Source organism: Girardinichthys multiradiatus, chromosome 13 (assembly GCF_021462225.1).
Source record: "Girardinichthys multiradiatus isolate DD_20200921_A chromosome 13, DD_fGirMul_XY1, whole genome shotgun sequence".
In the NCBI taxonomy this organism is placed as follows: Eukaryota; Metazoa; Chordata; class Actinopteri; order Cyprinodontiformes; family Goodeidae; genus Girardinichthys; species Girardinichthys multiradiatus.
This window is the reverse complement of record NC_061806.1, coordinates 13,715,018-13,730,710: the sequence shown is the minus strand read 5'-3', so window position 1 is coordinate 13,730,710 and position 15,693 is coordinate 13,715,018. Positions and strand designations below refer to the sequence as shown.

Here is a 15,693-nt window from a genome sequence, read left to right as displayed (position 1 = left end):
CACCGGGAGGAGGCCCAGGGGACGGTCCCGGACACGCTGGAGGGACTATGTCTCTCGGCTGGCCTGGGAACGCCTTGGGCTCCCCCCGGAGGAGCTGGAGGAGGTGTCTGGGAAGAGGGATGTCTGGGTGTCTTTGCGGAGTCTGCTGCCCCAGCGACCTTGTCCCGGATAAAGCGGAAGACGACGAGTACGAGTCCACCTTTACTGTTTTCCCCACATCCGGGAGAGTTACGGTGTGGAGAAGCCCCAAAGAAGCGTACCACCCAGACTGCTGCATGCCCAGAGTGAAGCATGGGGGTGGATCAGTGATGGTTTGGGCTGCCATAGTATGGCATTCCCTTGGCCCAATACTTGTGCCAGATGGGCGCATCACTGCCAAGGACTACCGAACCATGCTTGAGGACCATGTGCATTCAATGGTTCAAATATTGTATCCTGAAGGCGGTGCCGTGTATCAGGATGACAATGCACCAAGACACACAGCAAGACTGGTGAAAGATTGGTTTGATGAACATGAAAGTGAAGTTGAACATCTCCCATGGCCTGCACAGTCACCAGATCTAAATATTATTGAGCCACTTTGGGGTGTTTTGGAGGAGCGAGTCAGGAAACGTTTTCCTCCACCAGTATCACGTAGTGACCTGGCCACTATCCTGCAAGAAGAATGGCTTAAAATCCCTCTGACCACTGTGCAGGACTTGTATATGTCATTCCCAAGACGAATTGACGCTGTATTGGCCGCAAAAGGAGGCCCTACACCATACTAATAAATTATTGTGGTCTAAAACCAGGTGTTTCAGTTTCATTGTCCAACCCCTGTAGTATCTGCTCAGGTGCCATACAACAGTATGGGGCTGAGCCTCAGTTGAATGGATCACATCAACCAATATGGTCTTTTTCATTGTTTTATTAACTGTGACGGTCACTGTAAAGGTCAGAAAGCCTCTGCATATACGCTTGTTTTGTTTTATTTTTACGGTCGATTCTATCAGCATTTTCAACACTGTGGAAATCCTAGGGAAGGCAGAACTTGTGAAAATAATTTTTAAGATGAATTACATTGCATTGTCATCGTTTGGAGTGAAATTCAAAACACAAATTTGATCAAATCACGCAGTTCAAGAGCAACCTGCAAACTAGACAGGGCAGGAGATTTTTTACAAGGAAACATTTGACAAACAGAAACATTTTTCAAACTTTGACAGTGAATGATCTCAGTAATTAAAAATATTAGACTGAAGGAGCATATGGTCTTAGCATTTAGCCTGTTTGTGACTAAAAGACTGACTTAAGTTCCAAACTCACTTTCCGTCGACAAAAATAGTTAAAAATGGTCGAAAGGTGCCTTCACTTAACACAATCAGTCGGGCTTTAAAAGCGTGGCTGACTTGAGTTAGGTAAACTCTACCTGAAAGCTGTGCGGTGTCCACAATATAGGGTCAAAAGTTTTAAAGTGTTAATAGCACAATTCTGTTGAGTGAGGTCAAATAATGGCCAATTAAAATCCCATTTGGGCCCAACCGCTGAGTAGGAAGTGGCACAGGTTCCGGCTTCTGAACAACTTCTAAATCTCGTTGTCAGAGAGAATGTGATAAATGCCTTCCTTTGTATCCATAAAATTTATATAGGCAAAAAGTCCTTAAATAGACATCAAAGCTTCAACGCACTTGTGCACGCTTCCCTTTGGCCTAAATGAAACACACAGGAAACAAGGAACGCTCTCTAATTACTGGGCACATGGTGCGCATTAAAACCCTGGAAGTCCACCTTCATATAATCGAAATCTGCTACCACACACACAAAAAATCCTCTTCAGAGGATAACTACCTACAGATGGGAGATGCAGCTGCTGCCACACACTTCCAGCAGTGACAAAGTATAACCGCAAGCCCCTTTATCTGCAACAGCAGCTAAATCATGTTGAGGAGGTTTTCTGTATTTATAATGTCCTTTGTCTTTGACAGAAAACAGACAGAGCGGCCTGATGAGAAAGGCAGGAGTCAACGGAGGAAATACCCAGCATGTGTGAGAGGAAGAACGAGTAAGAAGGGAAGAGAGAACCCAGGAGGTATAAACTCAGGTTACAGGAATTCCTCCAGACTTGTATCAGCGTCGGTGTTGGGTTAGGTTTCCTTACAAACATTCTCTACTGGTGACCTCCACAGAAGGGGAGAATGGCAGAGCAAGCAAAGGTTTTAAGTGACCCTTTAACAAACAAACTAGATAACTGAAGCAGTAAAAAAAACACAAATAAAAGTAGAACTGTAGAAATGTGAAGCAACATACATCAACATTCTTGGACCTCCCCGGAGAGTCCGACATCTTAAGTTAAAGCTACAAAACTGGGTCCTTCAGGAGACACAAAGGCATTAGAAGACCATCAAACTGATTAGTTCAACTTCACCTAATCCTTTAAAGGCGCAACACATTTTCGGCACCCATTGCCCAGCAACCACCTTCTCCACCATAAAGATGGTTTGTGTTCAGTGCTGTAAAGAAGCACACGGGTGAAGCTGTGCACGTACGTACGTACGATGAGAACAATTTAATCTAAAGTCCAGAGTGACATTTTGTGGGATTAGCATATCATTAGGTGTCTCTCAGATGGAGCCGGTGGGTGTTTGTATGATGGAGTGTGACATCACAGCAAGCAGAGGGTGCTCTTTGATGTAATCCAATTTTCCATTTCAACTTCTCACCCAGCGTGGGATGCTCTGCCTGTTTGCAGTGCATATGAAGAAAAGAAGGTGGCATTTACGCTGTTTTGGCATCTTCTTACTCACTTCTCTGCATCTCCTCCATGGACCCCGCGGTTGCTTTGCTCTGATTAATCCTGCAATTGGCTGGCCTGTCAAATGATGTGGACGGTCATGTCATGGTAGGTTTGCAATTGTGCCAAACTCTAGATTTGGGCGCATTTGTCATTTCTGAATGTGCAATCTTGTCTGGACAGATTGCTTTTGTTCTTCCAAACAAGAGTTTATTTTATTGAATAAAAGCATGACAAAAATCTTTCAACAGTTTTTTTTTTTAATCAAAACAAATACACCAACTAATTCTAAGTTCACTTATAATGACGATAACTAGAGTCTTAATGCTTATAGCTGATTTATATTTTATTTTAACTGGCTGAGATACTAAAGCTCATTGAAAGTGGTGGGGACATTGTGTGAGCCCAAAAAGAAGCCGCGAGTTTAAAACGTGGGTTAATCCTACCAGATATCGCCATTGCAATCTAAAACAATGTTATCATTAGTACTGCATCTTGGTCGCTAAGATCTACATCCGGCGTGAATACAAAAGTCAACAAATGTCCATTCAACTGGTAATATATATTAGCAGAAAATGTGTGGAGTCTGAAATATTATATAATATCTGGTAACACTTGTTTAAAGCAGCCTAAATGATTTAGAAGATGAAGACGAGGTAAATCCATTAAGAAAAGACAACGGTTTCAGTACCAAAATGGCAGCCAGAAGAAACATTTTCAACAAAGCGGAGTTGAAAATAATGATTTTTTTTGGTTTCCCAGTAGATGGGAAGAGTAGTCATTGTCTTTTGGTCTATGTTTGCAATGCAAACAGAAAGACTTTTGTTTGCAGAAACACATTTGGTTTAAGTCATATTGTTATCACAACATTTACCATTGATACTGCATATTGCATGTCTTCCTAATATTGTGTATAGTGTCTCTAATGTGTGCACTCTAATTTTTATGCTTCTGGTACTGTATCTTTAAACAAGTTAAACATTTAATCTATAATATTTCATTGCAACATGGTAATAGCAGGAAAAAGCTAATGTTAATATACATTTATAGTTCATGTCCAACAGTCCTGAAGGTAATGTTGCATATACACATTTTTTTTGTCTCATAAGCTTAGTTATATGTGGCGACCAAACTCTACCACGAAGTTTCAGATTACTGTGCAGAATTCACATGCTTTAAATTAATAAAGAACGATGGGGGCATTTTGTATACAATGCACAGCACATTAGCTTTGGATTTTGTAACTTTATTTAAAACTCAAATTTAATTAAACCTAATTTGTGTACTGCATTCTATGCTAGGACAAATATTTCAACTTGGTGTAAATTATTTTGCTTAAAAATGTAGGAGGCCCTAAAAGACTTCCTTTGTGACTAAAACGGAAAAGACGACAGATGAGTAAAATGCAACTAAAACTTAATTTTCATTTCCTCCAGAGACTATGAGAGACTAAACTGAAATGTGCTTTAAATAATAACACTGTTCCAAAAGCAGGGTAAAATGTTTTTTTATATACATTGTTTTTTGCAGCACTAGTGGCCTTTTTGCTGTGTTTTTTTTTTTTTTGACAGTAGGCAGTCAGGAAACAGGGGAAGAGAGAGATGCAGCAAATGTCACCAGGGCTGGGACTCGAACCCGGGACCGATACGTCAAGGACCAAAGCCTCGGTACATGGGCCACGCTCTTAAACCCCTACACCTCTAACACCCCTGCGCCCAGTAAAATATTTTTAGGAATAACCTGAACAGTAGAAGCCTTAAGCTTGATTTAATTTAAGTTTTATTTTATCAACAATTTAAAAAAACTGCGAAGCTTCCACTATTCTGCTTTGATAATTCACACATGCAGAATAGAGGCAGCTGAGCTTGTGCAACCCTGGAGCCTTTCACACAACACTTTCCATCCAGGTTCGAGACACGTTTGCCTGCTCTGGATTAATGCATGAAATCATTAAGAAGGGATTGAAAGTTTATAGCCGAGATGTTGTGTAGTTGTGAAGTGGTTAGAGCCACAGATAAATGTGTCGATGGCTCCCCACTTATTTCATGATGGGTTAGGGTTTAACTTACCTTATATGCCTTTAAATAAGTGTATGTCTATGCCCAAAGTTTATATTTGTAAAGGATAAAGAAATAATCCTGTTTTTTTATAGTGTTTCATTCTGATAATCATAAATAGTAAATTGGATGGAGCTTAAAACTTGATCTGTTACTTTTCATAGAAGATTTGACTTTATGTTAACAGTAGAAGGTTGTCATTTAGTCCTTCAGTATGTGCCATCTTAAAAGTTGTCAAGGCTTTCGTGATCTGTTCATCAAAGTATATGAAGTTGATGTATTATGACAGTGTTTAGAAGTGATCAGATGTGATATGTGACATTTGCAAACTATAACATTTTAATAGTTGTTTCATTAAATGAAGAGTTTCAATACTAATCAGAACAACTCAGCTGGGAGTTACATTCATTCATTTAAACAAGTTATTTGAATAAGGTTACATTTAACAACATGCTGGGATTCTTGGCATAAAAATAGCTTTTACTAGGATAGCACCTACCCATTCATGGAGATGTGAAGACTCGATGCATTAGGAAAATAAAGAAGGGTTAGCACAGACTGTCAGAATATTGGCTCGATTTGTTCATTTTGGGAATAATGAGGTAGAATAGAGGGGTGTTTCTCCTGAAACCAAGGTGTTAAAGGGCCATTTAAAGTCCACTTCAGATGGAATAAACTCCTTCAATAAAATGACACAGCAGCAAGCTGCATGTACAGTGATTGGAAAGATTTAAATTTTACCTCTAATAAGCACCTATAGAGGTCTTGAATTGTGCAAACATACCAAACTGATCTTTCTAGCAGAACGTAAAAATAAATGGAAAAAATGTGAATACGAGAGACATGGAGATGAGATGGTTGATGGACAATGCCTGTGTTTTCTAAGTGCTCACAGGTAAAGAAAGACAAGCCCTCTCCTGTGTCACTCCCTCCCCGAAGGCTGAAAAACAGTGAGTGAGTGGGAAATGAGGCCCTTACTGGAAAACTGAACCTACCCATTTACTGGCAGTGGACTGGTGGTTTAACTGGGAGGGGTAAAACAGAAAAGAGGCCAATGAAAAAAAACAAAAAAAAAAACACAAATTAGCAAAGTGGTAATCCACATTGTCTTTTGTTGTTGCAAACTGATTCATCCTTGTAAAAAACAGAAGGCTTGTATCAGTTCGTATCATTTATTCATTTTACAACATTTTAACTACAATGCACATTTCTAAAAACATAAATAAACATAAATACAAACATAAATACAAAGCAGAGCCGCCTGAGATGAGACTTTTTTTTTTTTTTTTACGCACCACGGGTAAATTCACGTCAACTATGAGGATTTTTTGTGCCCGTTTTGACGGCCGATGATTTACAGTTTACATAATCTACTGTAAAGGAATGTGGTTATGCATCAAATGACAATTCTTTTGTTCTAGCAGAAGATGGTCATCAGAGGCAGACAAAGAAATTGATATGCAATGGTAAATATGCCATTCACGAGTACAAAATAGAATTAGGAATGGGCAAATAGGGAGGTGAGAAATGGCAATGGGCAAACAGATCTGGAGCAATATATTTCTGCAACTCATGTTTGTTTTTTGTTTTTAACTATAACAACTTCCTGGCAATCAGACTTTTCAGCACACAAAGTTTAATGGTGACGGGGTCACGACAAGTCTGGTCAGGACAGGACGACTGGGAACACAGAAGTGTGAAACACTACTAAAAAGGGTATTTAAATAGATTTTAAGTAACATCAGTCCTCATTCAGACATAAAAAACAGAGTCCCTTAACCTTAAAACTTGTTTGTAGTCTTGTTCACAAGAAACTGTCAAAATGACTTGAGATGCTTTCTATTTGTCTCAGTGTGACCCGGGTAAGGACAGAATTACGAGGGTTGAAGCCAACCCATGGCCGTTCCACCTCTAAGACACTACGGAAAGTATGCAAAGATCCAAGATAAAAGTAAAAAGAAATGAAAATAAATGTCATTTATTGGTGGATTTAGGTGTTGAATAGTTTTCCAAATGATAGCAGTGAATATTTTTTCAACCGATTGTTGCAGTAATCTCTTTGTCTGTAAGGATTTTAGTACCAAAGTTTAAAAGAAGGTTTAATAATTATGCGTACAATGTTGAATCCCAGACTCCACAAACTCAGTACATAAAGGTTACTATTTCTGCACTACCAAAGCCACTATGATCCAACAGACCAGCAAGCTCACAATGAATTATAACTTGTGTTTGCTGGTACCCTGGAAGGTGACCACACCTTCTAAAGTCCTGCAATGAAAAGAAATATTTTCTTGGTCTGGTTTTAATTCTTATTTTTCTTTCTTGTCCACAATATAAGCCCTTCCATGTAACAGCGTTTGGGACGTTCGCAAAAACAACAATTTTAGTCATACAATCCCAAGTTAAAAACATCTATGAGTTCTAGTAGAAAACAACCCAACGATAAAAAAGAAAGTTTGACGTAAACCGTTGGAAACACTTCATCAATCAGAAATGTTTAGCCCTCCCCTGACCCAATGGTTCAATGTAATCTCTAAAGTGCCGCCTCCCTATTAGTGCTGTTATGAGGCTTCTGGTTAGAAAAAAAAAAAGAGGGGGCAATAGAGCAAGTTTTCATGACGCCAAACTTTCCTGAACCTACCTAAGTCATACAGCACATGTAACTTCATGGTGGCCTGCACCAGTACATTTTGTGAGTTCCTGTTAACAATGAATGGCATCCTGCTGGGTCGGCAGTGTTTAATTGCAGACCCAAGCAATGAAGGACACATGCCTCCGAAACTTAATAGATTGTAACCACAGTCTGTTATTGGCAATGTAAAAATGTTAACACGGCGCTGACTTTTTCCATTAGATTAACTGACTTAATTGGATGCACATACATCATAAATCTAAGCCATCAAATTAGGGATGCTACATATTTTTCACGTTATAATTTCCTACTTTTCCAGACTTTAACAGCCAGACATCTCAGTCCGATTTTCGCCAGCCAGTTAAGCGTGAATTTGAAGCATATTTTTCCACAAATAAATGCAAAACCTGCAAAATGACTGCAAAGACTGTAAGGAAGATGGAGAGATAGATGTAGGGATGGTTGAATATGTGGTCAGAAGGACGGAGGGATACAACTGTTAATAATAGGACAAGGAATAAAGAATGGACAGATAAACGGATGATGGATGAATTTCTTTACCATTGGTTAAGAAACAAATGACGGAAGATGGACAGAACAAAGATGGACAGATGAACTGGTAAATAGATAGATGAAAGATTCCCCAGTGGATAGAGGGATACAACATATAGACAATGATGTAAAAGAAGAAAAATGGGGAAATACATTTTTTTCACGCTCCGTTTTCCATATTTCAGCTACAAGTGATAAAAGTTTTATATTGGAACTACGTCACATCCGAGAAGAACATATTATAGTTGTAAGTAGGAAAATTATCAGGTTTTACAAACTGTTGTGACGCTAATAAATGTTATCAGTAGCAGACATTGAATATGTATTTCTTCCTATTTATGTGTTCAAACCCTAAAACAACACATTTACAAATACAAGTTGAACACTGTGTTTGCACCATTGGTGTTCTGGGATGCAAATTGTCAATAATGCTAATAGTTTATAGCTGTAACTGTGACTACATTTTCTGTTCTCGGCAGCCATGTTGGATATTGAACTGGAGGCTGTTTGAAAAGTTCAAGTTGGAAATCAAGGGGGGGTAGTTATTGCAATATTAGTGTTGTAGTTCCAACTGGGAACTACAACACTAACACTTAGATTTTTGAATAAAAATAGAGCGCATAGAGCTATCCAGACCTGGAAACAACATGAATCAAATCCCCTACTTTCTCAGACTCCGTCAAACAAACCACTTAATGTAAAAAAGGTTCATTTCCGATCTTTCTATTCTTCAACAAAACAAGCATCTTCGGGATCAACTAAAACCAAAATTACAAAATTCCAAGCTCATTCTCTGATTGTTTTGCTATTCTTCCTGAGCATATAACTAGATCAAGAAAAAACTGGTTTCCTCTTCAACAAGCCCTGGGAGTTCGGTTAGTCTCATAACGCACAGCAATCCCTTTGAAGTCCAACTTGTACCTTCTTTTATTATAAGAAAAATAGAGATCCTTACCTAGGGCCAGAACAGGACCTTAAAACATCTCAGGAACATGTGTTGTGCAGTTACTGCAGGGGCCTCTCTCTGCCCTGCATGAATGGTGTGGTACAGATTAACCAAGCTCTGGATGGATCTGTGCCTATAAGTCTTAGTGTGGATGTAGGGTCCATGTGTGTGTGTGTCCGTGCGTGCGTGCGCAAATCCAGCTAAACACACGCGCCTGCTCCTCTCCAGGGAACTAGGTGAAGAGCCACTCGGCTCCCTTTGAACCTAGGGCCATATGGCCCGCAGTATGGGTCACTTGCTGCACACACTACACAACTGTATAAGAGTGGGGACTAATGCAAGTAAGTTTACAATTGTTTTAAATGGATTGGTGTTTATGTTGATAACATCAGCAACTTGTGACACATTTGAAGAAACTTGTAGCACTCACCTCGCTGTCATGGTGCTGGCAGAAGCTCATTCGGTCCTGGAACAAGGAAAGCAGGGCAAAGTTGTTCTGCAAGGACTGGGCGAGGGACACGGAAACCCTGGGCTGACCCATGCCGCTGTTGGGGTTAACCCGGCTCAGGCGGAGGCTCTCACCCAGGCGCTCGATGAAGTGGTCTTTGGTCAACCGCACCCGGTGGTGCGCTCGTACACAGTTGTCACAGAGATACTCCTGGCAGTCAAGGCAATGGGACGTGGCTGGGTTCTCTTCATCACAGGAGCTGCACTGAGGCTCTCCCATGTGCTGTGTGTGCAGCAAGCTCCCATGTGAAGGGTGGAAGCCAGAGGAGCCTCCAATCAATCCCCCGAGGTGATGGTGGCCGTTTTTATTCTGGATCTGATCTTCTGAGCTCACCACAACGTCCAATAGGTTGCTGAAGAGGAAGTTGGAGGAAGGTAGGGAATCCACCCCAGCCTCAGATATGGAGACCTTCTGGTCGCAAGTGGGGCATCGCAGCTTCAGTGGGTCACTGGGGCTGCGCTGCCCCTCCAGACACTGCCTGCAGAAGGCATGCAGGCAGGGCAGGACGTGGAGCCTCTTGGTGGCGTGGTTAGAGGAGTTTGAGGTGTGAGAGGAGGAGGATGAGGTAGAGGAGCTGGAGGAGATGGGAGCAGAGGACCCGCACAGCTCCTTACATAGCGGACACGTCTGCAGGTCAGAATCTGGGAATGAAGCCATCTGCAGAAACACGGCTCAGCTCACAACACGTGCATGAAAAATAGGTTTGAGGTATTCATCTGAGGACATATCAGCCAGTTATACTGAAGAAACTGTGGCATTTGAGGTAGATTCTTGAGGTATTTAGCCAGTTCCGATGCACCGATAAACTCTTAAGTTTCAAATTTCTAGTAAATAGTTCAATTAGTTGCCAAACAAGAAGGTAATCAACTCTGAACATTAATTAAACATAGTTACTTAGACAACAAAATAAAAATAACTTCTTAGGGTCATCTCTATTAAGAAAGATGATTGAGCAAGAGTTCTCACAGTCCAGGTTTCCAATGACAACAAGATGACACGATGCAAAGGTCAATGTTGCTGCATGAAACGTGTCACTGTCGTTAAGTAAACCCTAAAAATGGATGGGTGTTGAAGTCCAGGAAGCTAAGGCTCTCCTCCCCCACCGACCAGGCAACATGACCTGAAAGGCCACTCACCAGCACCTAGACTACAACAACAGAATTTATGATGCTGCTCCCGCGTTTCACTGTATGGAAAACCGGTTAAACCAGACCAGCCTGTACTCGACCATTAGGGTCTGTTCAGAAGGTGTCACGCGCAGCCGACGGTCGTTCGGTATTTTCAGCGCGAGCCTCGGACACCGCGCGCGTGAATTATTCATCAAAGCAGGGAGCTCACAGCGTGCACCGGGTCACCGTCATATCAAAGAACGGCCACAGCGACTCCCCCATGCAGCCAAAACATCAGGCAGGACTCGTCCTCTAGCCTCTGGAGCCACCGCTGTATGAACGCAGCTCCCCTTCCGTCCAGTTTGTGGGCAAGTGTCCCTGTCTGGCTCTCTGCGTGGAGGAATGCGCAGGGTTTCACCTTCCTCAAAAAAGACAGCAAAAAGAAAACGGAGTGGCTTGCTCCAAAGACCCCTTAATTACCTCGTTTTCTCGGTTTGCAAGTTGTTTGCAACGAGGTGAACACAAACTCACGTCAACATAACATATGCCCTCTCATGGGCGCGTGTTGCACGGGCAGCAGCCTCCCGAGCCGCTCCTATCAGACTGAGGGAAAAAATGGACTCACTTCCGTCCTGAGTGAGGATTCAGCAGAGGGGTGTGTGCCATAGGCTCGCTCCCGACGGCCAGGGGGGTGTGCCACATGCTCGTTCCCGACGGCGAAGGGGGTGTGTGTGTGGTCACGTTGGGAGACGTGCTTGTGTGCACGGTTTTGTTGGTAAAGTTGGAGGAAATGGTCAAGGACAATGGTCCTTTGTCTGGTTCCGATTTGGCTGCCTGTTTGTGGTATCCTACGGAAATGTTGGTGTAAATTGTTTGCCAAGCAAATACAAACGAATTAATTTAATTTAGTTTATGTGGAGTTACTAAGTTATTTCAATTTAGTTTATTTATACAACCCCAATCTACAACAAATGTCTCAAAGCACAAGACAAACACGTCCAATTCATAGCTATAGAAATCATATAGACAGATGTAAATTCAATTACATACGTTCCAATTATTATGTGGCAACAGAGGAGAGGAACGATCAGGGGCGTCGCTAGACACATGGCCGTACAAGTTCCGAGTAGTCCGGACTGAAATGTCCCTTTTAATTCAATTCTATAAATAATTGTTTCATTAAAAATGACTGCCCTGTTGCCTTGCAGCAAGAAGACCCCCAAAATCCCATTATAGAGTTTATAGGGCAACCCATTAAATGGAAGAGGGATTTAATTCCACGTAAGCAATTTCATTTGTTTAACTGATTAAAGAAATGATATCAACAAATGTGTTTTTTAGCTGAGCAAAAACGCAGGGCACTAATAGCTGAAAGACTTCAGCAAGAAAGACCCGGGTCAGAATTTAAACCCTGGACGTTCTTAAGCAACAGTACTAACAGCTTCCAAAATGAAACAGGATTATTCCTGTTATCGGTGGTTCAGTTTCTCTCTGGTTCTGTTCCTCTCTGTCCCTAACTCACTGTTTGTTGGGCTACAATTGACCACCAGGGGAAAAAAAAAATGTCTGCTTCTTAAAAGGATTAACAGGATTGCAGGGAGCAAAACACGAGCAACTCGCCGTCTGTATTTTTCCCAACAATTTCAGTAGAACCCAAAACTGGTGAAGGTTTGCGTTAAAATGGAGGTATACATATTATCCGGGTTAAAGTGTAAAAGCTGATCTTCCCACACGTTTGTATTCTATTTGTTCTGTGGGAGATTGTTTGTTTGCCTTGCCTTTCTTAACGTACCACTTTTGAAAGTTGGTCACTCATTCTTGGCCCAACCTCTCTCTCTATGATAACATATAACCTAAAAATCCTGCTATGTCTTGTGGTTTTGTTGGGTCCCCCAAGATTACGAGTTACTGCATCTAGCCAAACTGAAGCACCCCAATTAAAGAGGAGCACTAACCCAAACTGACAACAGTGAGCTGATAAACATATCTGCTGAGCTTCTATTTTAACAGAGTGATAAGTATTAACTCTTGTATTCCTGCAAACTGAGAAATATTTGCTTAGTTCCAGCATCTGCTGATTTCAGAGAGCCCTGACCATCTGTTCATCCATCATCTATACCCGCTTGTCCATGCAGGGTTGTGGGGGAGGCAACAGTACCAACTATGCACAGTTGCCCGATATGGGGTTTCATTAGTGCCAAAAATACGTTAATGTGCCTATGCTGTATATGTAATGTGTCTATGTCTATGTACGCTGTGTATGTTAGGTGCTTATGTTAAGTGTATATATTAAGTGTATGTGTTAGAATAACGCTTATATAGGCGCTTATGTTAGATGTACACGTTAGGCGCTTATGTTAAATGTATATGTAAGGTGCTTATGTGATGACACTGTATCTGTACTTCTGCAACCACCCATCCCCTCACTGGGATAAAATGAAAAACAGCAGAGGGGAGTCAGTATATGACACCATCTACCATATCTGTACTTCTGCAACCCCACACTGGCGGGGGGTTGGGACTAACATAAGCACCTATATAAGCGTTATTCTAACATATACACTTATATAAGCACCTAACATATACAGCGTAAATAGACATAAGCACATTACGTATACAGCTTACATAGACATGTGCATAGACACATAAACATATTTTTGGCACTAATGGAACCCCATAAAGTTAAAACCACAAAGGTCAGTCTATGTTATTGGAATTTTATGTGACAAGTTATCACAACATTTGAGAAGTGGAAGGAAGATCCTACACAACCCTTGTGTCAATACTTTGTAGAACCACCTTTTGCTTAAATTAAAGACAACTCTTTTTGGGTATCACTGTAAATGTTTTGCACTTCTAGAAACTGAAATGTTTACCTGTTCTTCTTTAGTTCAACGTTAGCTAGATTGGATGAAGAGCCTCTGTAAACATCAGTTTTCAAGTATTACCACAAACCTTCAATTGGATTTAGGTCTGGACTTTGACTTGGCCCATGTAACACATGAATATGCTTTGATCTAAGCCATTCCAGTCCTGTATGGCTTAAACTAAATTAGGGTCATTGTCCATTTGAAGGCAAGCCTCCAGTCTTAAGTGTTTTGCAGCCTCCAACAGGCTTTTCTTTTAGTATTGTGCTGCATTTAGTTCCACCAGTCTTTCCAACAACTCTGGCCCCTGATGAAGAAAAGAATTCCCACAGCATGAGGCTGCCACAGTTTTACCAGGGTATGATCAGGGAAAATCAGTTAGCAGTTAGCTTTCTGCCACTCATCCATAAAGGCTAGATTTGTGGAGTGCATGACTAACAGTTGTCAATTCAACTTATTCTCCCACCTGAGCTGTGGATCTCTGCAGGTCCTCCAGAGTATCTCAGGCATTCACACAACAGCTGTATTTTTACTGAAATTAAATTACTAGAAGGGGTTTGAATACAAATGCAGGCCACACTATGTGATATTTTGTGTTGGTGTATCACATAAACACCCAATTAAATACACTGAAGTTTGTAGTAGTAACGTGACAAAATCTGAAAAAGTACAAGAGGTATAAATACTATTTGAAAGGTCTTATTAGATAGTAACTGTCATATAACTTCACACTATAAGAATGTAAAAAATTCTTATAGTTAAAATTAAAAGATTTTCTGATAAACCGCAAACCAGCTAACACAAAGCTTGACAAAAAACGGTGAAAAGCTTTTGAAGACAACTTTTGATAAGTCCAAACTTGGGGCAATCAAAGTGGTCCAAAAGCCCCGGTTAATTACATTAGGATGGTTTGATTATGAGTGAGATCATATGAGACATTTAGCAAAGTGAATTTGACACAGGCTGCAAATACTTTAAAGGGTTTCTCACTAGCTAAGGAAAAACAAAGACAACAGTAAACTGGGTGAAAAGAGGACGAACGACACATCTGATCTGAATCTGTCCAGCAATGCGTGAGATCTGCAAGAAAAACATCTTTCTTTTATATGACATTAACAACATCAGTTCTGCAATGACACAGCCAAGAATGTGAGAGGCTGCTGAGAGGAGCACAGAGAAGAGGGGAGGATTTGATTAGAATGGTACTGCTTGGGGCAGAAAATGAAATCACTCGAACAATTCTGTATTATCGTGATTATCTCTGTCCTTGGATGACACACATGGAGGCGCCGGTTATGCCGCTGGCACATAATCTGTCTAAATGGCTTCTTAAGAATGTTGAGATTCAGTAGGATTTAGCACAGCATATGAAGGTCTGTAGGGCTCATTTTTTGTTCATGAACACTGATCTCATGACTGCCTCAGATGTTTGTAGTAGGTATGAAATTGCTCCCAGTAAGCTTAGTTTGCCTCCAGTGCAGTCAGTGAGGGGACTTACCAGTTTCCAAAGTGATACTATAATTGTAGGCTTATTAGTGATTATACAATCAGGTGCTGAGAAGACAGACAAGAACGCAGCAGTTTTACTCCGAGGAAATACATGTGGACTGCTCTGTACTGCCCCCTGGTGGTAAAATAATCCGAGAAAACCAAGAGCAGCTGATGTAAATGCTTACTTTCAACAAAGCTACTGAGCAAAACGAACATTTTCATTGTTTCATTATTAATGTATTTAACAGAAGTTAGAAGTCTTGTTATCTACCTAAACAACTATGAATGATCAATGTTACTAGGTAAACAATGATGTGAAAATGCTTTGATCTAAACCATTCCATTGTAGCACTGGTTTTACGGGTGCTTCACTGCAATCCCAAGTCTTACGCAACCTCAAACATGTTTTCCTCCAGGATTTTTTGTTATTGAGTTCCATGTACCTGCTGAAGAAAAATTCATCCCCACACCATGATGCTGCCACCACCATGTTCCACTGATGGGATGGTGTATAGTGTTAATGTGCGATGTTAGTTTCCCTCTACAGTGTTTTGTATCCTCACTCAGTACCTTCTTTCACACATTTGCCATGTCCCCTACATGGCTTGTTGCAAATTGCAAAGAGAACATGAGACTTTCTTTCAACAATGGCGTTCTTCTTTCCAGTCTTACCTAAAGATTCTTTCAACAGACTCTACCACCTGAACCGTGAATGTCTGCAGCTCCTCTAGAGTTACCATCAGCTTTTTGGTCTTTGTGAT

General features: G+C 41.0%; 1 protein-coding gene across 2 annotated transcripts in view; it reads right to left on the bottom strand.

Moving 5' to 3' along the window:
* Nucleotides 1-11,193, bottom strand: part of trim71 (tripartite motif containing 71, E3 ubiquitin protein ligase) — a 41,678-nt gene extending 30,485 nt beyond the window's left edge. For both annotated transcript variants that reach the window (XM_047383992.1, XM_047383993.1), the window contains exon 1: nt 9,388-11,193. In XM_047383992.1, coding sequence (XP_047239948.1) covers nt 9,388-10,122 — 735 coding nt within the window. In that variant the 5' untranslated portion in view covers nt 10,123-11,193. The remainder of the gene's footprint in view (nt 1-9,387) is intronic.
* Nucleotides 11,194-15,693: the final 4,500 nt, after the last annotated feature.